The sequence below is a fragment of the Nomia melanderi genome, chromosome 3 (genome assembly GCF_051020985.1).
Source record: "Nomia melanderi isolate GNS246 chromosome 3, iyNomMela1, whole genome shotgun sequence".
Lineage (NCBI taxonomy): Eukaryota > Metazoa > Arthropoda > Insecta > Hymenoptera > Halictidae > Nomia > Nomia melanderi.
In genome coordinates this window covers 4,112,080-4,139,541 of record NC_135001.1, presented here as the reverse complement: position 1 = coordinate 4,139,541, position 27,462 = coordinate 4,112,080, and the positions used below count along the sequence as shown (strand labels likewise).

General features: G+C 41.9%; 1 protein-coding gene across 3 annotated transcripts in view; it reads left to right on the top strand.

The window, feature by feature from the left end:
- The window catches only part of LOC116433037 (A disintegrin and metalloproteinase with thrombospondin motifs 1), a 158,774-nt gene that overhangs the window by 60,467 nt on the left and 70,845 nt on the right, over positions 1–27,462 (top strand). For all 3 annotated transcript variants that reach the window (XM_031990698.2, XM_031990690.2, XM_031990708.2), the window contains exon 5: positions 683–808. In XM_031990698.2, the coding sequence (XP_031846558.1) occupies positions 683–808 (126 nt within the window). The remainder of the gene's footprint in view (positions 1–682; positions 809–27,462) is intronic.

Here is a 27,462-nt window from a genome sequence, read left to right as displayed (position 1 = left end):
ATCTGCTTCCTTTCACACATTTCGGATTCGAAGTTAATGGTTATCTACTACTTGGGCATATTTGCGAATAGTTTCTCTGTTTTTTCTTTCAAAGATGCTAATGTTAAAACTCAAACCTAGTAGTAACTGTCTACGGTTGCCAGATTTGCAAAGCGTTTACTGATTTTTTCTTGTTAAGTGTTAATACAAAATATATTTCAAAATAATTTAAGGGAAGCATGATATTAACCCTTTGCGGATGAATGTCGACATTTCGGTGAGATGAAATGTTCGCATTTGAAAGACTAAGTCGCATACAAATGATTTAATTACTCGAACAGCAACAGATCCGTGTATAGTTTCCTTTTTTCCTATTACTTAAGCAATTGATATGTAATTTAGTTTGATCTGCTGAAGGTTCAGTATATTTCAAAGAATCTTCGTCCGCAAAGGGTTAATATCGAAGTGATTCGAATATTCAAGTAATATCCACGTAAACACGTACGATGCGCATCGTTAACGGTTTGTTAATGAAGTTTTAATGTAACGGGCCGTTGTTAAAGTCATTCTTGACGTTCCCCGTTCGCGAACGATCTTGGGATACGCGATTCCCAGAATCATTACCGGAATGAAAATAGAAGCTTCACCTTACAGTGTATTTTCGGATTGATTACACCGCAATTGTTTCTCGTTGTTTGTATAGATAACTCACATGGGCGCTAACACGACCAGGAGAGAACATCCGGGCCATGAACTTGGATGCTTTTACAGCGGCACCGTGGACGACGATCCTAACTCCTACGTTACTGTCAACCTTTGCCACGGAATGGTGAGTCGAACAGAACATTTGGTTTCTCGGTGTTAGTAAAAAACAAATTGGAAACTTCGAATCTAAAATAGGTGGCACGCACATCGATAAAATTGCATTTAAAACTGACTGAAGGTGGAAATAGCGTGCTCGAAGTTTTAACAAACTTTACGTAGCTAAGAAACAACTTGAAAACTTAGAATCTAAAATAGGCGGTACGTACATCGATAAAATTGCATTTAACCCTTTGCACTCCGAAGTTTCTCACTAGAAATATTTAACATTTTTTGACAAAACGAAGACGATATTCTTTGAAACTAACTTGCAGTGAAATCAGAAGTACATTGAGGAACAAAGCTATTTTATTCGAATATTTCACGTATCGAGGCATTATACAAAGTTCAATATTAAACATCAGATTTTATAGTTTTATTGCGTCAGATCACGTGGTGACTGAGAGTCACCTCTCGAGTGCAATGGGTTAAAACTGACTGAAGATGGAAACAGCGTACTCGAAGATTTAACAAACTTTACATAGTAAATACTTATTCTAAGACTGAACCAATTTTATATATCGATCATTGGTAGAAAGATATCACGAAGCTGAATACAAAAACAATTTAAAATGATTCTTCCTTAAACGTTTTCGTTATCCCCGGATCTCGAGCAGACTCCAGAAAAACCCATCCAGAATAATAACCCGTGCCGCGCTTTATTAAAAACCGCGGATTTCCAGAATTTCTGAAAATATCGGATGTAGCCTAAATAAGAACGAGCGGCGCGAAAATATTAGTGGTCGGTTGTCGTCTAAAAATACATTTCTGCCCGACGCATCCTCCTTAGAAGTCATCGTCCAAGTAACCTCTCTAGGGACTCGTCTCCCGCGAATTCCTTTTGAGTCTCGTGTTACCAGAATGAAACAGACTTGCGAAAATGCCTAGCGCGTTTCCCCGCCAGCGTCCGCACAAAGACGTATTTAAAGTGCTTTGCATAAACAGGCATTTTTCATGGCGTTGCCTGTGTACCGCTCTCCGCAGCTCGCCAGGCCGCCATTGCGTACCGTTGCTGCACGTGCGAACTTGGAGTATTATAAAATCTTCACGTCTAAACATAATAGAGGAACGTGACTGATTCGATTGATCCGAAAAAATGAATCTTTTTCGTGAAATAATCGACCCAAAGGATTAATCCACCGAAGACTATTCTGCTTATTGTCGGCAAAGTTCCCTAACCTTACTTTTCGAATGCTATTTCATAGTTTGAAATCTAGTAAATTGGACACATTTGATTTATTGCGAATCTCAGAACTGTCATCGCTTGGTAACGTTGGATGTAAAAGATTGAAGGCACCTGGTTCATGGTTTCTAGGTATTAGAGGATCGTTATTGCTGGAACTTGTAGCAATACTGGGTTCTATTAATCAAACTTGAAAATTGATTCTCTTACAGCGTTAGAATAAGAAAATTAAAAATATCTTCTTCTCTGTCTCGCTTCTAAGTTCTATTAATCAAATTCTTCATCTCGATTATTCGATAATGTCGTAGTTGCAGTTAGAAAGTCGAAAAAACATGTTCGAGGAGCCCAGGTCATCAGACCCGGCATTCCTAAAGTCTACACCGGAATCGGGTTGTATTAATCAAGTTGCCGGGTTGGGAAAATTTGACAATTGTGGTCGTAGAGGACGATAACAGTAAATCTGTTATTTCTGTGCCACGGGCAGCCTCGGTATTCCGAAAACCAGTCTTGGACTAAGAATCTACTGACGACGATTACGTACACGTATAACACTTCGTGCTGTTAGACCTGGTAACTTAGGAACGCTTCCACATCATCGATTAGGTAATCCGAAGGACAGGCTAAGAGACATCAAACGGAGTCCTCTGTTTTCTTAACACGGGTCCAATCAAGTTTTAAAAATTTTATGGCGACACATCTCTCGGGATAAACGTACATACCCACTTCGCCGGTTCTCCGCAGTCATCAAGCGAGCGGCTCACTCATCAACCATAAAGTTGAACGTCCATTAAACGATTCCCGGATTCTTAATAAAGATCTTTCTAATTCTAGAAGCGTTTAACCTACTTCCGTAGATGCATTTCGGTCTGCGACATGACTTTCGACAACTCTCGAGACCAACTTGACAGGCGAAATCGAAGATTTCGCGATTTCCCAACTGGCCTCGGGTTTGTAAACAAGTTAAGGGATTGTTTCGGTGAATTATTGATTGCATTCTTGATCCGTTATAGGACAATGTCTGATCGGACACCGCGAAACACTGATGGAATCCGACAAGAAGAATTTATGGGATTGCAAGGCAGCCGGGAGTCGCTCGTGTTTTTACGGCCGCATTCCCGGCACATTTCGCGTCGAGCACGTTAGTAGGTGGCACACGGTCCAGATTGGACATTTGCCATGGTAACGCTAGAACGAGTTTCCGGATTATCTTGGCAAACGGACCGCGAAGTGGCGCCCGTACACCCCGGCCGAGTTCGGCAGTGAATCCTCGATGATTTTCCCGCCAATCGATTTCTCATCGGATCAAATTGTCTGCTAAAAATATAGCCCCCATTCATCAGCAAACAAGATTCACGGAATCTGCGACAAGTCGCACCAGTGAATCAGGATCCCGTCACATCAACCTTTTACGTTCAAAACAAACCTCGATAATTTTGTGGAACTTTGAACGCTTTGAAGAAATAGAGCTTTTTAAATCGCCCGCCTTAAACTTAAAATTCAAAATACGAAACCTGCTTCAACGACGGATTGGCGGTAGCAGATTCCACATCAATAAATAATGAATTCTTACATGAATGCTAACTCTATAAAATGATAGCATATTTCTCATTACATGCTCAAACTTCATTTGATTATTCAATTATGAAGTGATAATGTACCGATTACTGGAGGATTGTAACGTACAGGGAATATACACTTTCAATTAGAGCGAAAAGGCGATTACCTGCGATTACCTGAGGAGTTTTCAACTGGCCAGGACTCGAGTATCCTGCAAGTAAATTATGTCTCGGTTGACTCGGGGCAATTGATAGCGTTATTTAAACGTTTGAACGAGCCACTCTGTATTTCCGTCGCCAATGGAAACGGAATACGTGATAACCGCGAGTTATCCAGCCGGCTTGTGAATCGATCTACCGAACGCGCGAGATTAAACGTGCCGACCGCGCGCGGCAGCTTGGTAAATTTGCTTTCATAAGTTACGAGCGGTAGTCCGTCGCGGCGTTAGCGCGGCTACAGGACGAATTTTCTGTCCGTTTCCGCGAACGCTGCGCATAGATGCCGCGATAATTAATTAGTGGCGCGTTACGGAGACGCGAGAGGCCTCGAACCTAACGTCTAAATAGGCGGAATTTATTAATTTCATTCGTCCCCCTCAATTTGCATTCGAGTTACCTCGGACAGCGACGCCACAGCGGCAGCCATTTTGAACTTTGCGTCCCGTTTCGTGAATAGCCATTCGTGAGCCGGAAGTATCAATTTCAGGCTGTAAATACTTCCGAGCCGAAAAATGATCTTTTAAAGTGGATGTAAATGTGATAAACCGTACTGCACGGTGCATATTTTATATGAACACGTATTAATAGCGTCCTTTGAAGTTCGGTTAGGTCCGGCGGCCATCTTGTCGGGGGAACGAGTCTTTTGATGGTCCGTATTATTAAATCAGTGAAAATGCGAGGTAATAAAGAAAAGCGGGTCTCTCGTTTGCGAGAAGTTTATTACTAGCGTAAAACAATGAGCCGAATAAATTGAATTGAATGCCAGATTCCTTTCATTTGAATGGCTTCATTTGAAATTAATTTCTTAAGGGTCCAGCGCCTTTTGATTTTCGCAGCCGCTTTCGGTCGCTCTAATAAAAACCGTCTAGTCATCAACGTTTCTTTTTAAATCGTCGATGTTCACGACGAACGAGCGTCTGCGACGTCCATTTGATTTCACGAAATCCGTCTTGCCCGTGTTGTCTGCGATCACTGCAGATGCAATTCCTCGAATCGGCCGCGTAATGGCGAAGGTTTATTGCCGAGTTTGCGTGCGAATTTCCGCGGAAGGAAAATAATGAACGAATATCGACGAATGCAGACAATATTTACGTGTTACCGACGAACGCGTTCCTAGAATTGCGGATTTACTTCGTTTTGACTCGTCATTCTCGGTGCCAAAAAAGTAAAAACCGCGGAAACAATTTCATTTATTAAGAATATGTACGAATAAAATATTCATTTAATAATTCAATGATAGTATTAAGTGTTATCGCTGTGGGTACTGTTTAAAAGAATCCCGAAAGGAGAAATCACCTATGGAAAACGACTTTTTCATTGGAAAAACACGTTGCAACTTTAAATAATTTTATATAAACGTACGGTATGAATAAGCGGAATAATTCGCTTATCTGTGCAAATGGGTTAAGTCCGTAACAGATCCCTTATCCGTAGCTACCTCGTTAGAGAGCGTTACGGTTGACTGTTAGCTGTCACCGGCTATCACTGTTACCATGCTCCTAACGAATCGAGGAAGACCAGAAAATCGCGTTACAGGATGTACCTTTAATTGGCAGGAGGTTGTAACCGAGTCAGTTAGAAGCGCAACTCTGCTGCTTTCCGATCAGCCAGCTGATTTATCGGCCGCGGACGTCTTCCTTGCATCTTGCTCGACTTTCAGTGTAACGCTCGCATTTCAAGGAGCCAGCTTCTCATATTTTTCATTTTATTTTCGCAGTCTCCTTTCCTGTAAAAGAAACACAAAGTCAATACCTATTCCCAACCCGAAGACAACCTATAAAATTCCATTACGACTTATCCAATATCCACTTACGCCGCTATTTCCAATGTTATTGTTTCCTTCAAAAAAATTAGCATAAACCTGAGACAGTTCGACCACATTCCCGTTAACTTCCAAACATCAATTCAAGTTTACACCTCAATTACGATTCCCCAATAATGATCGGTGCAAAATATACGACAGACCGATGCACTCTTCTCATTCAAACGAGAATCTACGTATTTCAGACAATCAATCCAGCTAATCCGTATGATCGCACTGCCCTAAACTCATTAAATAAACTCTGTATCACGCCAACGTTCTTACATCTCTTTAACAAACATATTAACACACGCGCGTTGCAACGAAATTAGAGAAAAATCCGATTCAGTGATGGTCCCGCTATGCCGCGGCGAACAAGGGATCATCGGGAAGAAAGTTAAAGGACCTATGGTGTCAAGGAATCCCAGGTGTCCGGAGCAGTGAGCGGTGTATAATGTCCGGCGCGCTGTCTCGTAACTTTTTAAATTCACCATAAAATCCCCCGACGAAGTGCACAGTCGGTCCACGGTTATTTTTACAGTTTAATTGCCGGCGATCGTCAACTGACTCGTTAATGGGTGATAAATCAATCGGGTGCCGAGGATGTTCGGGCGGTTTCGGGGAATTTCGCGGATCCGATCGGACTCTTGGTGGATAAGGAGCGGGGGGAGGGAGCAACCGGACGATTTTTCTCGAGGGTTACGGTTGCAACAGTGGCCCGCGATACTCGTGCCACCGGATTTCGCTCGGCGATCGCGCGAGCGCGTGCATATTCCCAAGGTGCACGCTGAAAAAGGTTTACGAGCGTGTTTTTACGAGCATCTCGTATTCTTTCGCACGGCTATTTTCGACGCGACGCCGGGGGCCCGGGAATTTAATGAATGAAATTTGAACTTCCTCACGAACCGGCCGGGTTCAACGACACCATTCCGACCGATTTGTTTAAACCTGGCCGGTGGTGCGTGGCCGCCAGGCCGCACGAAATTCTCCTTCCGCCGGGGAAAAGGGAAAGCGGCGTTCAACAGGTCGTTAAATAAACTAAACTCCTTCTCTTTTGGCAGGGGTTGATGTACTTGTGCCAGAGCAACGTGTAACCGAACTATCGGACCGGCCGTTTTTATTGGAATCAGAATGCTCGCGGACCGATTTAGGAGGGGTTGATTAGCAACTTATTCCTCGTGTGGGGTTCGCTGGTTCGATAGTGGTATGTTAGGTCATATATTGATAGTTCTTGACAAAGTTTAATAATCGTTCTGTAAGAAGGGAACTTAATTTATTAGAGTAGTACGAATCTTACTCTTAACCCTTTGAGGACAAAAATTGTTTAAACTGTACAATACCTTTCACAGATTCTTAAATTAAACATCGAATACTTAAATCATAGAGAATAAGAAAACTACTGGTTTCTTGCTGTTTCAATAGTTAAATCATTTGTTCGCAACCTAGTATTCGAAACATGACAGTTTGACCTCTGCAAAATGTCGACATTTGTTCGTAAAGGGTTAAGTTCAATTTTAGTCTAATTTAATTTGAAATCTTAGAGTTAACTCTGAGAATCATCTCCAGAAAATTTGTTCAGCAAAGGAACCACGATCAGTAGGAATCAAAGTTCCCACAGCTTTTATTTAATTTTCAAACGAGGAAATGTCCAAAGAAAATCATTTAAGTATTGATCCCTTGGGTTAGTTATTTGTCTTAGAGTACTCTTGGAGCTCTCTTGAGCTCCTCTGAAACTCTTTTTTAAAAGGAAGCTTCGAAGAAGACGCGCGCCGCCATCTTTTATTGCTGATACACAGCGCCACGCGGCGGGATCGCAAGCGCGCACGTGGAAATAATAAAGTAATAGTTTATACGAGCGACCTGGTGTACGCGGAACATTAAAACGTTCTCCGTAAAATAGAACAAAGAAAACGGGCCGCGAGGAATCTGGCGACGCGGGGAAAAAGACGCGGCCCGTAAATCATACGCGCGTGGCGTTAAATCTTGAGTTTTTCTCGCGAGTCAACGGGACGCGCGCGCCCGCAGTCGAGTTTCTGGCCTGAAAGATCGCCGACATTAAAGAGCCGATGCTGTTCATTCGTCGCTCCTCCTTTTTTCCTTGTCCTCCTCGGTTTTTCCGCGGCGTGTCCATTCAACGCAGAAACTCTCGCGCAGGAATCGCAAGCGTCCCGACGGCGATCGCGAATGCGGTAAATCTTCGCGGAATTTTATGAAAGCCTGTCCCGGCGTCTTTTTCGTTCCTGACCTCGGTCGGACATTGTTCGAGGTGTATTAATAATGTAACTGTAAATAAACGGCCGTGCCGAATGCGCATGCATAAAATCGCGATAAAAAACACGTGTTTTTTCTACAATTATGTTAAGAATTCCGTATAGGCCGCGAATAGGTCACGGAAAAAGTGTATCTATCGTTTTGTCCTTCCTTTCGCGGCGATCAGGAGCAAAATGATTGAATACTTCAGTTCTGCTTGTTCGACATCTGTGCCAAGAATAACTTTCGATGGACGGTTGGAATTTATAGATCAGTTTGAGACGTTTCTAACGAAAATGAATAGAACTTCACGGAATCGATAAAGAGAGGAATATCAAGAATACTAAACATCGAACAATTCTCCTTCGATTCGTATTTTAGTGACTTAGCCCTTTGCACTTGGAAGTTTTTCAGTACAAATACTTCGAGATTTTCTGATGAGATAAAGACAATATTTTGTGAAACTAACTGGAAGAGAAATTGTACATACATCGGGGCATAAAGCTAATTTCTTTCAATATTTCTCAAATTGATGCGATATACACGGTATAATATTAAATATCAAATTTTATAGTTTCACCGTATGAAATCTGGTGGTAAATGAGAGTCACCTCTCGAGCAAGAGTTAATTTCCACTGGAATTGGATTTGTAGATCGAGTTCAAGGGAGCGTTTATCACGAAGATGAATGTTGATCCAACAAACAAAGGAATATTGAAAATTGCGAACACTAAATTAATCCTCATTCGATTCATACTTTAATAAATGGTTCTCTGTAAATATGCATTCGCGCAGACATAATTAATCTATTCATTAGACCCCGCTTTCTAGATTACAATGAGAGATTAGCCTCCCACCGCGACGACTCCGCCACGGAGCGGCGCGGACAGTGCGTTTTCGCCTGCGCGCTCGTCAAATCATCGGAACCGAATTTCACGAGGGAACTGCCACTTTCAATTACCTCTGTCCCAGCGGCCGTAGTTGCGCAACCGTGAAACACGGCCGTTTGCACGCGCGAAACCCGAGGTGTCCTCACCGGCGGGCAGACGATCAGTCAGACAGATTTACGTCTGTCCATCGCGTTTAATCGGTAGAACGGGATCGTTCGCGACCATGACCGTGCCAAAGAAGCTGGCCACGTGGATCTAGGTCATACGGAGTCATGGTTATTTCAAGCCACTGCGACGTCTTCTTTTCTTTCCCCCTGGTCGGTGTCTTTGCCGCTTCTTTTGCGCCCTTACCGCTTAATCTGCTGCACTCGCTAATCGAAAAATACCAGCTGCGATGAGAAAAATCTTTCTTAGTGCTCCTCGAGAATTTTAACCACTTGGGGAGACAAAATGTAGATCCATGACTGCGTCCTGATGTTAGACGATTTACATTTCTACTAAAATACTCCAGTTCTTTCGTTTCAATATGTGAAACGTTTCATATGCAAAGTCGTTTGAATATCGAATGAACAATATTATTAAAAAACCATTAGATAGATGATTAGAAAACTTAGAAAAAGTTACTAGGATAATACTATTGTTTAATTCTTACTTGACACTAGAACGGGCAGCTTCCCTTAATCTCCCCATGGAAATGATACAGGTACATTTATTTCAGTAATTTAAATCTCACTTGACTTAAATTTTAGTTAAATTAAGAATACTTCACCCAAGTGATAATTCCATCGTCAACAATGCAGTTTAAATATTCAATAACGTCTAAAAACATTCGCACAAATTTCGAAATTTAATCTGCACAATACAACGGGTGTTTAGAAATGAATCGTCCTCCAATCGCGCTACAAAAAAGAACTTTCAAGATTGTTTTCGGACGGTCCGCGCGGCCAGGCTGATTCCCGAAAGCGACACAAAGGAAGCTTTTGCCTGGAAGTGTCTCGGGGCAGCCAATAAATCCGAGAGCTTTTGATATACGATCGAGTCCTCGGCGGATCTTCTTTTTTTTCGGATCTCCAGCGAGGCTGAGGAGCTCTGGCGCAACGCCCAAGGCGCTTCCGGGTGACGTGCAAGAGGCTTGATGACTTTCAGTCAGCCGCATCAGCAGGTGAGGGGATGTAAAAGTCTCGTAAAACGAGACGGCGCACCACCTTGCGGTGGTTTCTCGCCGTTGATCCTTCCCTATGAGGACCTTGAACCGCGAATATTTTTAGATATGCTATGAAACTCAGCCGAGGCCGAAAATCGCGAATGCTGATTCGCGAATGGCCCGAGCCTCGATACACATAAATATTCCGCTCAGGAAATTGTAATGTTTCTTTCGACGTCGTTCGTCAAAGTCTGTCCGAGGCGTATTCCTTTCCTCGATTTCGTCTTACTGGTTCCTGAATGATCTTTTTATCCCGATCACGCTGGAACTTTCGCTAAATTCGTGGAACTGTTTGCTTTAAAATCGGTTTATACATTCGTTTGTTCGTTTGTTACGTGGGAACAGTGGGGAAATGAGGATTGTTAACTTATGAAACTTATTTTGTTCTTGAATCATTAGGTAGCTGATCGTATAGCAAATATTAGGTTCTTTTAATTAGACGATCGATTTTTGTACAGATGGATACTTGGACATTGAATTACAGAAATTGGAGTTCATCCTTAATCTTTCCTTTAGACGTGTTACTAGGTTCAAAGTGAAAGTTCAAATAGTTCAAATGTATACAGTGCTTCCGAATTACTTTTCGAAATTGCAACATTACTAATTAATAAAAATTTCAAAAGTATTCAGTATTTTCCAATTCCTTCTCTGCACAAACTCTCGAAAGATACAGGTTCCGAACACACTAAAAACATCACGAAACCATAACAAATATTAAACATACTTCACCGAAACCTTAATAATCTTAATAATTAATAAAATATTCAAAAGCACACAAGATTCTCCAATTATTCCTCTGCGCGAGGCTTCGTAAGAACCGGGTTCTCGAAAGGTGATGGTGTTTGAAGAGATCCGAGAGATCTCGAAGCTCGAAAGATCCGCAAAGGAAAAAATGCCGGGAGCTTGAACGATCTCGGAACCGTTTAATGTTCCACGAGATCGTAAAGCCTTTCAATTTCCCGCACCTTTATTACAACGGGATTGCTCGACAGTTCGCAACGGATGGAATCGAATGCCTGCGCGCGCGCGCTGCTCGGATTGTTTCCGGCGCTCGATTGCCGTCGATGGAAGCTCGAAGACGTATCGGAGACGAGCCGCATGGAAATAGCGGCGCACGGTGTGATTGCTATTGGATTTTAAATTGCGGCTCTTATGCACCCCTCAAAGGGGGAACAAGAGGAACAGAGAGAAAGAGAGAAAGCAAGAATTATTTGTGACTGTTCCCTCGGAATTTATTGCCAGCCCGGCTCGTACGTCATACCGTGTCTCGCGCATCCAGCCGATGATGAGACTTCCTCGATGCATTATCCGCTAGACACGTTTCACGAATTCACGTGGAAAGTGGAAATGTAATATTTCAGTTCGTTTTTTTTACGTGGCTGAGAACCACGGTAATTAACAGCCGCTAATGTTACGTAAATTGTTTTCGAAACTCTCGCGTCGGATGGTGAGAATGTCCGAGAAACTTCCTGCAGAATGTTGTTATTGTTATTTGTGTTTATTGTGTATACACATGCAACTTGCGAAAGAAGGAAATGGGTAAAGTGTGTGGAGTGATTTTGAAGATTTATACTTTTTTCTTTGGAATTGAAGTTTTAACCGATGGTTAGACATTTTTAAGAGAAATCTAATGTTTTTAACTGTTTTAACACTAAAATTACCAGACAGGTCAAAATGATTCACTTCTGCTTTCTTCTTTTTGTAACTATTAAGAACATAACAGATGTTTCTCTGAGAATAGATTAAAGAAATTAATTTAGCAATACCCAAACTGAATTGTAAGTCAGTTAAAGTATCAAGACGTAGTCTTGAAGTGTCTATACAGAAATTTCAAAAGTCAATTTAACTGCTCGGTAGTTTTAGTGTTAATGGTGATGATAGTAAGGTATAGGGGATGGTGATTTTAATATTGAATAATATCAAGGTTTCATTGGAAAATCAACAGTAGCCGGTTACAAACGCCAGCTTTGTCAAGTTACAGAAGTTATAGAGAAACTTAACGCATTAGCGTAAACTATGATCAATAGTTCCATCACTTATATTTATAGTACAAGGGCGATTACTGTTTGCGTTCAGCCGAGCGATAAGTGCATCGTTCCGATTGCAAAAATTTGGCGACCTATATTTCGAGCACGCTTGTGGAAAAGCGTTTCACCTATCGTCCTCGATGCACTTACATAATTCCATAGAGTTTATCGTTTTTATTGGGAACTATCGATGACATTATGTATCAATTGAATCGAAATAATGTTCACGTGCAACGAGGTCGGTTTAAAATTTTCATCCCGACTCGACGTCATAAAGCAGGGGATTAGAAAGTGAACAGTAAAAAGTCTTTCGCCTTATGTAACACTTTCAACTAGATTAAACGCGCATGCATATGCACGGAACAACAGGTTTTCTAGACCAGTGCACCGTGATGCACACGAGGAACATGCGTCTGTCCGTGAATATTAATCCTTTTTTCGCCCGAGATAATTGAACTGAAATCAATGTCTGTAACTAATCATTCGACTCAGACTACGAATTATAAAAATATATATGATTTAAATCAAGGAAATATAAAGATATGGTTAATTTCCTTTATTTATTTCAAACAATGTAGCACAGATTAAGAAATATATAATTAGTTTATAATTAAAAGGTAGAACAACATTCAGAATCAACTGTTTCAATACCGATTATCTTCTAATATATTATACTACACTAAAAGTATTTATTTTTCATATTACTCTATTCCAAAATACATAGTTCTTATTTGTCATGCAAAAACAAAGTCAAAGTTGGAATTATCAGAAGAATTCGGGAGTGCAATGTCATTTAATTTTTCTAAAGCAAACAGATTTGCTTCTATTGAAAAATTGTAAATATCCGTTTAAAGATTACACAGAAAATGTTCTCATCGAAGTACACGGCAAAGCAAGGGTTCACGCGTGCAGTCTTGGCAGATGTTAAGAGCGTGTTCTCGAGGACTTGTTTTTGACGCGAAATGGCGCATCAGGTCCACGGCATTCGACACAAATATGGGAACCCAAGCATGAAGCTAATCGACCCCAGACGATCAAGATTCGTCTGGAGTTGCAGGGTCGAGTAATTAGGTCGAGTGGCTCGATCCAGCATCGAGAATAATGGCGTCGAGTCTCAGGCTCCCTCTCTCCCTCTCGCTCACCCGGTGTATGTTTATGGGTTCCTATTTCTATGTCTGAAAACAGACGTCTGATTGACTAGCCGAACCTTGATGAAGCTAAATTAAAACATGACCCAGATGGTCCGGAACACTGTTAAATGACCGGCGAATAATAAAATTCAATGGGCCAAGTCTTCTTCGGGAACAATGCGCGCGCTGACTACCTCCGTATACAACAGACTCTCCTCCCGGCTGCAACTCGAGTCTCTTTTGTCTTCCAACTGTGCACCGGCGCGCCGAATTAAATCGTATAGGTTGTCGGTTATGAAATTTCATTCCAACGGAGCTATTTATTGAAACGTGAACCTGGAAATCGAAATGTTTACCATAACGATTATTTCTTCGATCTTCTCGTGTCGTGTAGAATGTACGGAACATTCATTCAGTGAATATAACAGCTTAGAAACGAACCTGTCGGTTGTACAAAGGAATGACACATGACTGACGTGGCAATCGGAGTGACACTAAAACAAGCATCGCGAAATGTTAATTTCTCCCGAATATAGATACTCGGCTGAAAATATTCAAGAAGCTTCGGGCGGTTTCGTAGAATCACAGCGAGCTGGTGTAAGAAGGAGATACATTAATATTGTAAAAATTACTATCGAAAAATCACGTCGTACATGGAATTGTTCGACAATCGCGTGATATATAACGCGGGAACGCGCTCGACAAGGTAATAAAACCATAATAGTAACAACGATAAAACGCCTAGTCCGGCGTTAGTCTTGTAGGGGCGCCGATAAATTTCAATTTCAATTTAGCGTTAATCGATTACGCTAACCCAGTGTGTCCTATGGAACTATGGATCACTTGACAGCGGGTGTGACGGAACTGTGAATCGTAAATTGCATTAAATCTCCGCTGTGACCGATGATTAATGAAACGGCGGGTTTGCTCATCGGTAGAATAAATATTTGACCGTTGTCGTTGTCGCGAAGTGTTCGGCTGGAACAAAGGAAGGAGGAGAATAACGCGTACGTCCTCGTCTAGACGAGGATGAGCAAGAAGTCGCGAGCGAGCGAGCGCGTCGCGGCGTAACCCACTTTTGCAAAATTAGATTTCGCACGCGCACACCGAGAAACTTAGGTATCTAGGCGTCGGGCGCCCCGCTGCTCGTTGCTTACAACCGGCGATCGTGTAACAGCTCCGAAAACGTTGTGCAGACTCTTTCGAGGGTTAGCCGGTTGCCGCACGTGCCGGCCAATCGGTCGTTTAACTCCGTTTTCGCACGTGGGACTTGCTGCGGACAGGTGTCGGAGACGGTTGAATTGATACGATTCGGAATTGAATGGATTGAGTCTGATTTGATGGTGTGGAATTAAGATATTCGAGTTATTTTGATGGAAACGATATGGATTTATTGAAATTTCGGTTGTCCAGAGACGGATTTGTGTTTGGATTATAATTTTTGTTAAGTAGTTGTTCTTTTGGTTCAATTAAACTGTAGTTGATTGTTATTACGATGTGTTAAGGGCGACAAGCGTTGACGTTAATCATGTTTCGAATTCAAATTTAGATCCAAATGATTCAAATAAAGAGTTTAAATGATTCGCTAATTATTCAAGTGTAAATTCAGATTGTTCAAATGTAAACTCAAATTCAAACGATTCAAATTCAAATATTTCCGACTGAAACAAACTCTACCCAACCGTCTCAGAGATCCAAAATCGTTCGCGGACCCTTCGCAACGAGCGACCCGCGATATTCTGGGCGCACAGAAAACCCATTGTGGCGGTTTCCAGAATGCCCCGTGCAGGCTCGAGCCGCGGAGCAGCGGCGTCCCGGACGGATCGCGATTCTGTCGGGACCGCAGACGAGCGCATTAGGGACGCGAGAGGTCGACTCTTAATTCACGACCACGCCTAACGGAGTGCCCTTTACCTGTCCGAACCTAATGGAACAAAATGGATTAAATGGGGCTTGCGTCCTGACGCGCTGACACGCCGCCGAAAATAGTCGGCAGGATGGTCAGCCCATAATTGACGTTACGATCGATCTCTATCGACGCTGTCCGTTTTTATTTGGCAGCCACGCGTCCTACGGTAGAGCCACTCTCGGGGAAATTCGAGTTTGACGCACGTGGCCGCCGGATCAAAGTGTCCGCCCGCGACTTATCCGCTTTATCGGGCCCTTTGCATCTTTATTGGACCCTGGAGAGCCTCTTCTCTTTCGGTCCCGATCCCCTGCACCTCTGCCGATTGATCTGCTGGCGTATTTTTAACGAGGCACCGAATTTATCGTCTCGCGTACCCGCCGCGACTACTTATTTATGATTTCTCCCCCATCTTCGGGGAACCGATCCATTTGGCGCTAATGTTCGGAATCGAAGTCTGCTTGCGTTGTTTGGGCCCATATCGGCGATCTCGCCGGTTTTGATGTGTCGAAAACGTGGACCAGAAATGTTTATTGTAGATTCGTAGATTCGCGGGGTTAGCTTGAGAGAACGAGAATCAGACGGAAGTTTGTTTTTCCTGCTTAAGGTTTTACGGAGGTTTTTATTGATGCGTCTGCTGCCGCCATTTTTACGGGATACCATCGTGAGTTGTCTTCTGAACGTTGTAGAATGGACCCGCCTTCTTCATGGTGTGCAGTATTTTGATACGGTCTTCGTGTTTGTTTAATCTTGTTAGTCATCGAGAGCTGAATGTTTAATTCGCGGCTGAGATTGCGTAATCCCGGGTAATCTAGTTGCAAAGTAACAACCGATCGAATGTGTTTGCCAACTCCTACTCACCGTGAGGATCGATATTAGTAGATGGCTCGACGTAAGCTGATTTCAAGCGAGATGTACGCTTTTATTCGACTGACACGTAACTGTAAGACTAAGCAGACCGCGTTAAAAGTGACTAAACCTACGCCCAAACTGCAGGAAATCGGATTTTTTTCTGCAGGACGCCTCTGGTTTTCGAGTACAGCGATTGGCTTTTACTGGGGAACCTCATAAAGATGCGGAATCAATTTTTTAACAGAGTTCGACAATGCAAACTATGTATATTCTTATTTTTAGCAACGAAACTCACTTTGCGGTGATTGTTTAATCGAAAATATTGAGCAGAAGCATTCTGTTTACTAGACTTTGCGAATCTTTTTATGAACATTCAGTCTCATAATAATCATTTTAATACTTATTCGCATCGTGGAAAATGCTATGCAATCGTAGATCGATCGTAATCGGCAAACAAAACTGTTCAGTACGCGAGCAACTGTTTCTAATACCGTCAATCGTGATTTACCGTTTAGAACCTCGGATTATTTGAACTTTTACTAATAGTTCCGAAGCGCGGAAAAAATAATCTAATCTAATCAATAATAAATCTCCCCAGAATTAATGTTAAATCAGAGAAGCCCACGTTCCCTATGCAAAACAAACGAACAGCATTCTGCCGATGAACCTATTATGCTCGATGCAGAAAAACACCGATTATATATCGTAGCTCGCTTCGGAGTCCGTGCGTGTAGACCCCGTATCAACGCGTCCGCCATTAATTCGCTCGCGGTCATCCTTCTTGGACGACGCCAATACAGAATTTTTACCATAAAACTAGATCGCCAAATTTACACTCTTACCTTCGCTTATCAGAACACAAGAAGCAAAGAGAACTTTTTTTCTCATTTGAATCCAATTTGCATGAACCCCTGTCCAATAAAGCTAGACCAAAATGCCTCGATCCAAAAGAAGCGAACGCTGTTGCTAAATATTCCGAGTCGCTTCGTCTCGGCATTCAAATCCCGGTGCTTTTTATTTTTCCGTCGCGCCGGATATCCATTCGAACCAATCAAACTCGTGTTCGCGTCAAAGCCGCCTGGTGATAAATTAACCTCGTCCGGGACGCAATCGTTTCGTGGGAAAAGGAGGATCGCGCGCGGATCGGAGAGAGGAAAAAAAAGAGAAGAAGGAAAGAAAAAAAAAAGGGAAAAGGATCGAAGAAACGCGAGCCTCGCGGATGTGCATCTTTTACTACCGGCCCACGTACCATTTTTGCGTCCATTCCCGCGACAAGCCTCTCGAATCGTGAACGCCGGATATTCAGCGCGTGGATATCCTTATCGGGAACGCGACCGGGATAAAGTCTCACCCACGTGAAACCGTTTTTCTTCGCGTGGACCGCATCGAGCGGACTTATCGGATGATAAGGGGGCGCAATCGACTCGGACGGTTTCTAGCGCGATGTGCACGCTTTTTCCGATTTCTGTCGGCTACGCGCGGTCACGGCCCGCCTGTGTATATCTTCCACGCAGCGTCCGGTCCTGTTTATACGCGCCGTAATCTCGTTGGGCCTCCTCGCGGCGGTTAGAGAAATATTTCCCCGATCAACCCGTGCTTTTCGAGTGCTCGGAATCGTCTCGCCGCGGAGGTCTACGAGGTGTCTTTTATCATTGGATACGTTAATCCTTCACGCGGCGCAGACAATTCTTGAGATTGAACAGTTTGCTTTTTCGTTGGCTTTGTCGGTCGGAAGCTGAGAGGGATTAGTGTATTATTCTTTATTCGATTGAATGTTCCTTGTATCACTGTGGGTATGTTAATGCTTCATAGGGAGTAGACAATTGTTGGAGCATGGAAAGTTTGTTTTTCGTTTGACTTCATCGATTGGAAGCTAAGAGATGTTTTAATGTGGTAGTTTCTATTTAATCAGAGGATACTTTGTGTTCTTGTTCAGATATTTTTATTCTTTGTTTTGAATTGGATTTTAATGAGTGGATGGTTTAATACATTAGATGTACAAGTTCTTTTCAACCGAGGAAATGTGAATCGATGTACTTGTTACCCATTGCACATCTTTATTCGCGGATTCTTGCAGAACTCGTCCTGGATGCAGTCACGATTCGTATTAGTCTTCTTATCACGCGTGCGATCCATAAATCGTGTGCAGATCGTGCTGCTTCTTTTTCGTCATCCTTTATTGAGAGTCCAGAAATAGCTTAACGAGGGAAACAAATTGCCCAGGCATTCCTCCCTGATCCAATTCACCTAATTAATTAGTTTAGATTGGTGATCCATTAGGTACCAATTTATCTTCTGCTCGTAGAGTATCGATAATTGTCGTTAGTCTCGTTAACCTTATTAGATGTGTAACCAAACCCATTAACAGAAACATTTCTCACGTAAAAGGACTAAACAACATTCTTATTTTATGTCGCTAGGTTACTCCGAACGTGAACAGGTTAACCTTCTAGGACGAATGTCATTTTATGACCAACATCAGGCTTTACTATTCAGAATCGAAGGTTGCCGGCAAATAATTTCATTATTCAACACGTTGACTACCAAATCAGCATTCATTAAGTTCATTGAAAGTAACCAAAGTAATTTAACGGAACTTTCCTAATGAAATAGAAATCGAAAAATCAAGATTCCTCACAGACAGTTTTGTTCCAAAATTGTCAATGATGTCTGTTACACATTGATAATCTTGTTGCATTAGTATTACGCTAGATTTACTTCATTTTATGTACATTATTCTAATCCAAATTATTCCACATCGCATTGATCTACACAAGATTAACAATTTCACACATTTCCCTTCTGTCCTCTTATTCCCTACTCATAAACTCTACACGATCCATACATCAGATAATTTCGAAAGATCTCAAATTTAATTGGTCACGAAAGAGAAGAATCTTCAATAGTCCAATGCTAACCCGTTGCTTTACAACTCGCAGTGAAGATTTCAAAAAGAACTTAACACTAAAACTACCGGACGGCTCGAAATCACCCACTCCTAATTAATCCTGCGTTTTAAGGTCTCAATTAACGCATCGAACAATGAAGTTTGATAGCCCGGTGGACGCGGAATGTCGACTCCGCGGGGCAGTGACATCATGGCGTCGAGCGGCCGGCGATACGATCTCGTTGCTGGCTGTCTCGTAAAGTAACGCGACGATTTATAGGCGCGCGTGGGAGACTTTTATAAAGGCTGATTATCGCCGGTCCGCGCCCGTACCCCCTTGTCCTTGTTCATTAACGCGATTCCGGCCGTTTCGAGCGTAAACGAAATCTGCGTGTGGACCCGCGCGAGGCCATTCCGACGGGGCGCTCGTAAAATTTCGCGAGCGACGGTAATGAGTCGCGGCAGAGGGTTTTCAGCCGGATCATAAACCAGATTCGGGACATACGTCGGCGACGATTTGTGACTTGGCGTGGCCTCATCGAAATAATGGTATCGCCACCCTCGATTAACGACCGGGCAATACCACCGAGTGGCCGATCCGCCGGCACCAAAGGTTCTTTTATTTCTTTGCAATGATCGAGCGCGAAGGATCCTCTTGCTCGTAGACCCAGAAGATAGCCGGCCGAACGATCGTTTGATAGACGCGCGCCGGTGCTTTAATAATTCCCGCCACTTGACTCGCGGTAATTATGAGTGGCAAGAACCACTCGATCGTCCCGCGCGGGGCAATTTATTGCGCGTGATCCGTCGCTATCAATGGATTTGACTATCCCCTATCTCGCTCTCGCTCAGCGTCCACTACGTCCCGTCGCGTTCCGCCAGGCCGTTTGTTCTAGAGAGTTTTCATTGTTACCGGGATATATTTTACGATACTCTTACGACCAGACATTAATCGCGTTCGGTATTAGCTGCAATGATCTCGTTCCGACGTCTGTGGGCGAGTCGAACACGACAGCGTCGAAACTGCGAGGGAACGTAATGGAACATTTCGGATTAATAAAGTTCTGTTCTGCGTGTTGCTGGACGGATCGGAAGAAGTCGAGGTTGCACAGGGCTCTGTGTTTTCGCTGAGCAATCTAATGTATATCCGACAACGGAGGGAGGATTTTATTGCTTCTTCTCGAGTTTCGTTGGAAGAAATTTATAGGCGCGCACCTCGTTGCATTGTGAATTGAATTTGTTCGCTCCGGGAGGAAGCGTTTCATTGAAATTAATGAAAATGCACTCGTATTTTAAGCATTAATTAGTCCCGCCCTCCCTGATGCAATTTATGCTGACATTTATGCCTCCGTGACCTTTAGGACGTCGTCGCACGGAATTCACACAAGTTCAGCCTTATGTAAACTACTCGGCTGTCCCTTGACCGCGACAGTTTTTTTGTCGCGCTCATCCTCGGCCTGTGAGAAAAGCGGGTCGAAGCTTCTCGGTGAGACGGTGGCCGTGTTAAAGAAGAATTTCCGGGCATATGCCTGCGATGCGCGACACGTGCTCGTAAAGCTGCAGGCATCGAGGCAGACGATAACAAAGAGGAAACGAAAAAAGATTGGGAGTCGAGAGTACTTGAAAATTAATTCTCAGAGTGTTTCCGTTATTTGGCAAAGATTTCTTAACACGTATACTGTCACGGTGGTCACCGATGATCGGAGCTTCCAAATTGCTGAAGAACAATTACAATAAAAGATTTAAATAAAAATATTTAGTAACATAAGTAGCTACATTATAGTGTAATATGACTACTGTAATACTAAATCATTAATAATTATTTTCAATATCATTTGCCTTTGTTATTAAAGAATAAGTATTACTATTCAAAACGCCAGAAATTCTGGTGGCAGTCAACGTGTTAATTATTTCGAGCTTCGTGGTCGGCGCTAATGTATGTTCTCATAAATTCGCACCACGCTTATCCGCATTACACTAGATTTACTTTATTCTGTTTAGATTATTCTAATCCAAATTATTCCACGTCGCATTGATTTACCCAAGATTAACAATCTTCATATATTTCCCTTCTCATAAACTCCACATGATTCATACTTCAAATAATTTCGAAAATCACAAATTTAATTGGTCCTGAAATAAAGGAAGCTTCAACAGTTCAACGTTAATCCTTTACCTTACAACTCGCAGTGAAGATTTCAAAAAGAATTTAACACTAAAACTACCGGTCGGGTTGAAATCAGTCACTATTAATTTCTTCTTTTCGCAATCATTAAAAAGATAACAGATATTTCTATGAGAAGTTATTCGAGAATTCAACTCAACAACACACAAACTGAATTTTGAATCAATTCAACTGTCAATAGATACATTCTTAGAGTTTCTATAGAGCAATTTCGAAAACTCACTCAACAGTTCGGTATTTTTAACATCAACAACTACCAGTATCAACTGTTTCTAATTCAACTGAAACATTATTTCTCCACTATCAACAATAATCCTTCAACACAACCATACACAGAATATCCCTAGAACAACTTTTCCTAAATTACTATCAAACCGCTCGCATCGTTCATAGCTAAGAAACAAATCGCAGGTCAAGAGGTTAAATCAACCCTTTCGGAATTCAGCTTGAAGCGTGAATCCAGTTACGCCACGCCGATGTATCGCCACAATCGATTTAACTAAACGAACCGGATAACCGTAACAGGGGGCTCGCCTCCGTCGCGGCCTCCTTCTTATTAGCGCAATTAGTCGGCCGCCCCTCCTTTTCATCTATTTTCACTTCTTCCCGATTCCGGCTGGACGCGCTCGTAGCAATTAATTAGCGAACGAAGGGTGGGTCTTCACGTTTATCGGAACACCTGGCGTCGGGACGACCGTGATTGCTCAGCGAGCACCCGCGGGATCGCGTTCCTGGAGCGATAAACGGCCGATTAAAGGGTCCAGATCGGCGGATCGCTCGGCGCACGGCCGAACCCGATCGTTGTCTCATCGTCGAACTGGGTCCCGAGCGGTATTACCGCGCATTAACCGGCCTGGAACTGGTTTTTCTATCTGTGCCGCGGCGTTCGCGCGCGCCCAGCTTGTCCTTCCCGCGATTTACGGTTACGGATTTCCTGCGGGACCCAGCGCCGAGACGTTTAGGGGCTGTTCCGCGTTTTTACGAGATAAACCGCTTCAGCCGGCGAGCAAACGAGCAACCGATGTCCGAATATCGCCGGCGGAGGCCTGCCGTTGCGGTTTGACCGATGGGGATCGAGATTTTGTTGCCGATCCCGTGTTGCCGATGTTGTTACAGCGTAACAAGGCTATTGGCAGTTTTTTCGTGTGCGAGCGAGCCGTCTGACATTGTTATTTAGCGAAGCCTGGGGACACCTATGGGAATTTGGACTTGAGATTAGTTGCTGGGCTTAATCGTTCGTGTTTGTTTATTGAGTTCTTGAGGTTGAACACGGTGATGGTTGATTTAGTATGTTTCTTTGTGGTTTGTTCTGCGTTTGAACTTGTTTAACACGTTCGCTACCGGCGTCACATATCTGTGTGACGGTCGTAATCTTATATTTTACATAATGAAAATGAAATTAATCCTATAGATATTGTTATTAGAAATTATAAACTACATTATATGGAGGAATTCAATGACTCGTATCAGTTTCATTTTTCTAATATTTTCTTTAGATTTATTAGATCGAAGAAAATATTATAATTGAGGAGATCGTCACCGAAATAAGCGCTGTGAGCGAATGTGTTAAGGAATTTGTAGGAATCTTCAGTGACTCTGGAATATTTTGCAGGTATTGTGGAAATTGTGTGAATGATTTAGATTGTTGATTACAGGTGAAACGAATGTGATCGTATGAGATGAATATTTAGACGAGTTTTTGAATTTGGGTTTAGGTTTGAGTGAAGGGTGATATTTGAAAAGAATGGTTTATGAGAGGAACGAGGAATAGATGGAGTTCTGTTGGACCCAATCTCCAACGTCACTGGTGGTCACGGTTACGTCAAGTTGTTTCGATTCATTTCCATTAACTTTACGAGACCCGATTGCGTCACTTCTTGATTAACATCTCGCGTAGTCTCGTAACTATTTTGTATTCCTCCAGCTGTTAAGTCAACTGACAGTTACGTTCGCGTTTTTGTTTGAGGAATACGGTGACAGAATCAACGGCTAGAAAGCGGTTTTCTGTTTGTAAATCATTTCATTAACAGAGGAATTATTCAGAAATCGAAAGAATGCCATTTTAATTGACTTAATCGTTTTACGTTCGACTGTTCGTGTCACGTGAAAGTTTAACGTTCAATCGGCTAACGAAAATTTCGTTGTAAACCGCGTATAATATATTACAATGCCTCTTTTTCTGAATGCTCCACTTTTTCCTCTGAATTATTCAGAGAGGTCCCCGATTGAACTAATAAATCAACCTTAATTATAATCGTACAATCGAAGGGGTATGATTTTGTCGTTATACGGATAAGATCTGCCGAAGTTCCGCAATAATATATGTGACAACGATATTTAACAGCGCGTGCTCTTCTTGCCGCTCATAATCTGGCTCGCGTCATCGAAACCACGTACGATTTACAGTGTCCGGCCCGAAGGTGAAGACGAAGATAATTGTAATACGATTTGACTTAACGACTCGTGACTGAAATTTAAACAGCCTGGCAGCCCTGTCATATTTAAAATAACAATTCTGACTCATGAATTCTTCAAGCTTCCCTTTCGTAAACAGACTCATCTGTAACAGCCGCCATTTGTAACTCGCCACGCTGTCAACGGCTCTTGCATTCAATTCCTTTCGTCGACCATTCATTTTACTACTTTCACTATCTCGAAATCAATTCGAATATAAATCGATAATTATCATTTACCATATTCACGAACAGTGTTTCCGAAATTCAATATTCATTATCAAACGTTTCTCGTTCCTTTTCTTACCTGTTAACACTTTGAACTCGAGAATATTTTTCTCAAGAAATATTCATTATTTTCTGATGAAATGTCAATGATATTTTTTGCAATTATCATAAAGAAATACCTTGCATAAATTAAATGACAAAACTATTTCGATGTCCCGCATATTGATGCATTATATAAAGATTTAATATTGAATTTTAAATTTTATCATTTTCTTGAATCACATCAAATGGCGACTGAAAGGCATCTCTCGACTGCAAACGGTTAATATCGTTAAGTAATAATCAATCAATTATTAATACTGTGACATTATTAACACGTTAACTACGAGAATTTCCAGCGTTTTGTATATTACTTAATCTTTCGTAACGAAGGCAAATGGTATTCGAATTGGTTATTAATCGTTTGGTATCGTAGCCATCGAGTTACACTGTTTTTATGTGAACCGTTTATTTTGTGTCTCAAGTCCAGTTAAAATAGATTAAAAAACCATTAAAAAATAAGAAGATTATTCAGAATTATAACCATTGTAACGATTAACTTTAAACGGCTCAATTACTCGTATTACTAAACATTTTAATTGGACATTTATCTTCGTGTAATTGTCTTCAACAAGTTTAGAAGCTCCGGTCATCAATGATCACCATCAATGTATTATCACGGATATTTCATCGGTAACATTATCCCAAACGACACGTTAGCGTCAATCACACGCAAATCGACGTTCGATGCGTCGAGGCACCGAAAATTGAATGATAATTAATGATTACGCGATCCGTTCGTGAAAACATTATCACAATCGGACTTAAATATCCTTTTTAACACCTATTCAGAAGTGGCCCTGTCAAGATCGAAGGGCCCACTGGTCCGCGGACCCTCTGTTCCTCAATTTGCTCAAGGTCCCACGCGTGTCTCGGCTCGTTAGAGTTTCTTTCACCCCGTTCCCCGTCGCGGACCTGGTGCCTGGACGTTTGTTCTCGTTCCTCGTTGAATAGAAAGTGAAAACGCCGCCGCGCAGCTACATAATCGGAACCGGTTGATTGATAGTTACGGCGGCCGCTCGGCCTACCGTTTATTTACTTATCGCGTCGTTAAAGTACCCGGCCCCGAAAAAGCAACAAGACGCAATGCTTTTCGTGCGTTTTACACCGAATCGCGGGCGCGCAAGAGAAATTGCAGGTATCTCGCGTTAGGCTGCGTTTGCACCAACCGTACCAATGCGAACGAACGCTCGTTCAGCTAGCGATCCGCCATTGTTGCGGTCAAACACCAAAAATTACAGGCACCGCGAACTTTTTAACACGTTGAATGCCATTGGGGTCACCGGTGACCTCCAACCAAATCGAATTACAATAGTTTATTCAATTAAATGACGATTGCTTGAAAACATTTCTATATTATGCATAATGTTACTTAACGCGATGCCATTCAGCTAGATCAATGTGCAATATTAACAATGCAATTCGAAGAAATGATTATATTGTTTTCGATTTGGATATTTTGCTCTATGAAATTGTGCGGCATTCGACTTCTTGTTAATAAGAAGAACGAAAATTCGCAGTGTTCGTGAAAACTATTAGGTAAACAGATCTGTTTATTTTTCAGTGTTCCATTTATACAATACGAATCTTCACGCAAATTCAGATCTTTAAGAATATTACTAGAAAAATGGAACTACGATTGAAAATTGCTTTTACTAACGAATGTCATAGAAAGCACTATTTGAAATATTGTGTACATTCTTGTGCAACTTTGCACCACTAAATACATGAAGATCCACAGTCTAATTATAACGTACGAATCTGTATAACAAATAAGTAAAGACAATGAAATATATGAAGGCAACAGAAAGCTCGCTAATCAGATATGCCAATGGCTCGGTGAAGTTCAATTGAATGAAGTTTCCTTGAAACTTCATTCGCATTGATGATTTCATCGGACGAAACACGTTGTAGCTAAACAAATCCAATCTCGCCTAGTGTGGATCCAGCATAACGCGGCCGAGATAACGTTCGAACTACCGTTTCCCTATTAATCTCTCGCCGCACTCTCTATTTCAACGCGAGAGGCCCGCCGCGGCGCGACTAATACACCGTTAATAGACAATGTCATTGGCGGAACCAATGAGAACATTTTCGTACCGTCCCAGCGGAAGAATAACGGCCCTGGCCGAGCGTATTTTATTGTCAAACCTTCGATGTTTACGGCGCTTTCTCCTCTCCGGCGTCAACTAACGACCCAGCCGCGGATGTTTATGCAAATATCGATTATTTCCCGTCCTTTTTTTTCATGTATGCGATTAATCCCGCCGAAACAGGAATATCGAAGAAAAGTTCGCCTGCTTTATTGATTCTTTGATTATCGAATCAGCCGTTGTTAACCTTTTGCATCATTAGTACTAAAACTACCAAGCAGTTAAATTGAGTTATTGAAATTCCCGTATAGAAACTTCAAGAGTGCATCTATTGAGAGTTTAATTGATTCATAATTCATTTTGCGTATTAGTAAATCAATTTCTTGAATAATTTCTTAGAGAAACATCTGTTATCATAAGAATTGTATAATGAAAAAATCGAGAACGGGTCGTTTTGATCTGTCTGGTAGTTTTAGTTTTAACTCCACTAAAAATCCCTATCAATGAATGAAACGCAAGAGAGAAACACACCGAGAGTACGATAACGTATTCGAACTATTAAATAATTTGAATTCATTTGAATTCAAAAACTGAATTACGCTTTTCTATTTTTACATAACAACATTCTAAGTAATGCGATCATCTCGTTTTATCATTTCCAAACAGGTAATAACAAAAATGAAAATGAACAGAAGAGAGCTAAATAGATAGTTTATAGAGAGCAGTGTAAACGATTGTTCTTGCTAATAACATCGAGAATAATATAATAATATAATCTATTTGAAAAACATCTTGACAAAGAAGCACACCTGTGAATAAAACTGATGTCGAGTCACGCTCGACGTAGCAGTGCAAAGGGTTAACATGAATGGAAACGAGAAATAACGAAGCGGGGGATCGATAAAACGAACGGGGTGGTGGGGGAAGCGAAATCGGCGGGCAAAAATGTGAACGTAAAGCCTCGCGGGACGGGTGTACTAAATTCGAGAGCGAAATTTAGTGTGCTCGTCGCCGGTCGACGAGATTTTAAGTAGCCACCGATGTTGGTGCGCATCGTGTATCCACGTCGGTATACCATAAACATCCGTAATAAAATAACATCGTTCGCCGCAATCATCTGGGACTCATCCCCGCGACCGTTATCCGCCATCTTGATTATGACATAATAAAATCTGGTACCGCGAGATACGCTGTTGCGGACATTTTTAAGGAGCGCGAACGTTTCACACGGCGCATTACTTTCTATTTCCTTGAACTTGCGGGAAGATTCTTTTCGCGTTTGACAACCGGCAGATGTCGGTCGCGATCTTTTAAATAATTCGATACAGTATCCTCGATCTATTAGCACTCAAATGGCATTCATTGGAAATATCCAACAATTCCTGATTGGATGTGGACGACGTCTTTTGAAATGAAAACTTAACGATAATTTGTATGTAAATTAACGGACTATTTTAGTACAATGTTTCACTTAGTGATGCATCATACGAAGTTTAATATTGATTATAAATGTTTCATGATTTTGTAGTATGCTATTAAGTGACTGACAGTCTATAATATAAAGGGTTAATGTGGTACATATAATAATTAATGTGACATATGGTATATAATATTAACACTAGAACTACCGAGCATTTCAACTGACGTTTGGAAATTTCAT